At 40.9% G+C, this 1751-nt stretch overlaps 1 protein-coding gene across 1 annotated transcript; it reads left to right on the top strand.

Annotated features, from left to right (window-relative positions):
* The first annotated feature begins 806 nt into the window (after nt 1-806).
* Nucleotides 807-1751, top strand: LOC118855463 (olfactory receptor 1009-like). The gene has a single exon (XM_036765563.1). It carries the CDS (start codon nt 807-809, stop codon nt 1749-1751), a length of 945 nt encoding a protein of 314 aa, XP_036621458.1.

The raw sequence follows: 1751 nt of genomic DNA, 5'->3' as shown, positions 1-1751 counted from the left end.
ATTAAAGGAAACACTTATAGTTTGGGAGGAAAAGCAAAAATAAACCCTCATTGAATATAACCATGGCTGAATTAGGAAGAAATTTACATAAAAATTTACATAAAAATGAATTGTTCATTTAGGAATGAAAAGAACTGAGATTTTTCTTTACTTTTTCTTTTACCATCATTGTTTCTTATAGCAAATCATTTAAATATGGCGAACTTCAGTGTCATTATCTAAAAGCACCCACTTTGTCTCATACAATTGTTGGGAGGGTCAGGGGAGATAATGAAGATGAAAGCAATTTGAAATCTATGAAATCAAGTAAAAATGTCAAGTTATTACACTACTATGATGGTTACGATAATGACAGAGAAAGGACTAGTGATTCCAGTGGTACAGGGAACTCACAGATGAGAATAATCCTCCTACTAATTCAGAGAAAGGTCTGACTCATAGTCTTAGAGAACTACCTAGATCATTGTTAAGTGCTTGCTTAAGTGACTTGCCTAGGGTCACACAGCCAGTATGTGTCATTCTCAGCACTTGAACTCATGTTTTCCTGATTTTAACACCAGTTGTCTATCCATTATGCCATTTGATATTTCTTCTTGATGATAACAATTAATAATATCAGCAAATGAATGAAATGCATTGCCAACAGAAGTGTATCTGGGATCCTTGTAATTTAGTTGTCCCTTCTCTCACTGGCTGGTGGATTGGGTTTGGATCAGTGTACAGATATGAACATTCATATTTGAAGGCATCAATTCCAAATATATTGTCTTTTTTTAATTTTTCTCATCAGAGACCACCAGGAATAAATGGCCAATGGAAACTACACCAGGGTTACTGAGTTCATTTTTGTGGGTTTGAAGTGTCATCCTAAGCTACAAGTAGCCCTCTTTGTGCTGTTTCTGTCCTTTTATCTCTTCAATCTGACAGGCAACCTGGGAATGATCTTCCTTATCCGAATTGATGCCCACCTTCATACACCCATGTATTTTTTCCTCAGCCACCTATCATTTGTGGACATCAGTTTCTCTACTGTGGTGGCCCCCAAGATGCTGAGAGACTTCTTTGAGGAGAAAAAGACCATTTCTTTCCTGGGCTGTGCCTTGCAGCAATGGTTCTTTGGGTTTTTTGTAGCCACCGAGTGCTTCCTTTTGGCATCCATGGCCTATGACCACTACGTGGCGATCTGTAACCCCCTGCTTTACTTTGTGGCCATGTCCCAGAGACTTTGCATCCAGCTTGTGTCTGGCCCCTATGCTGCAGGTTTCACAAGCACCATGCCTCATACCACTGCTGCTTTCCGTCTCCCCTTCTGTGGCCCAAATGTCATCAATCATTTCTTTTGTGATATCTCACCTCTCTTTACTCTCATCTGTGCTGATATCTCAGTCAACAAGATAGTCCTTTTTGTCATGGCTGGGTCAGTGTTGATGTTCAGTGGTCTGATCATCATTGTATCCTATATCTACATCCTCATAGCCATCCTCAGAATCCGTTCTGCTGAGGGAAGGCGCAAAGCCTTTTCTACCTGCTCCTCGCACCTAACTGCCGTCAGCATCCTTTATGGGACCCTCTTCTTCATCTATGTGCGACCCAGTGCTAGCTTCTCCCTGGACCTCAATAAGGTGGTGTCTGTGTTCTACACAGCAGTGATCCCCATGTTGAACCCCCTCATTTACAGCTTGAAGAACAAAGAAGTCAAAGAAGCCATCCACAGGACCATTGCCAAAATCAAGTTTTGTATCAGCAGTTAA

The sequence above is a fragment of the Trichosurus vulpecula genome, chromosome 6, assembly GCF_011100635.1.
Source record: "Trichosurus vulpecula isolate mTriVul1 chromosome 6, mTriVul1.pri, whole genome shotgun sequence".
NCBI classification, from domain to species: Eukaryota; Metazoa; Chordata; class Mammalia; order Diprotodontia; family Phalangeridae; genus Trichosurus; species Trichosurus vulpecula.
The sequence above is the reverse complement of the archived record's forward strand: the minus strand, read 5'-3'. Positions and strand labels throughout refer to the sequence as shown.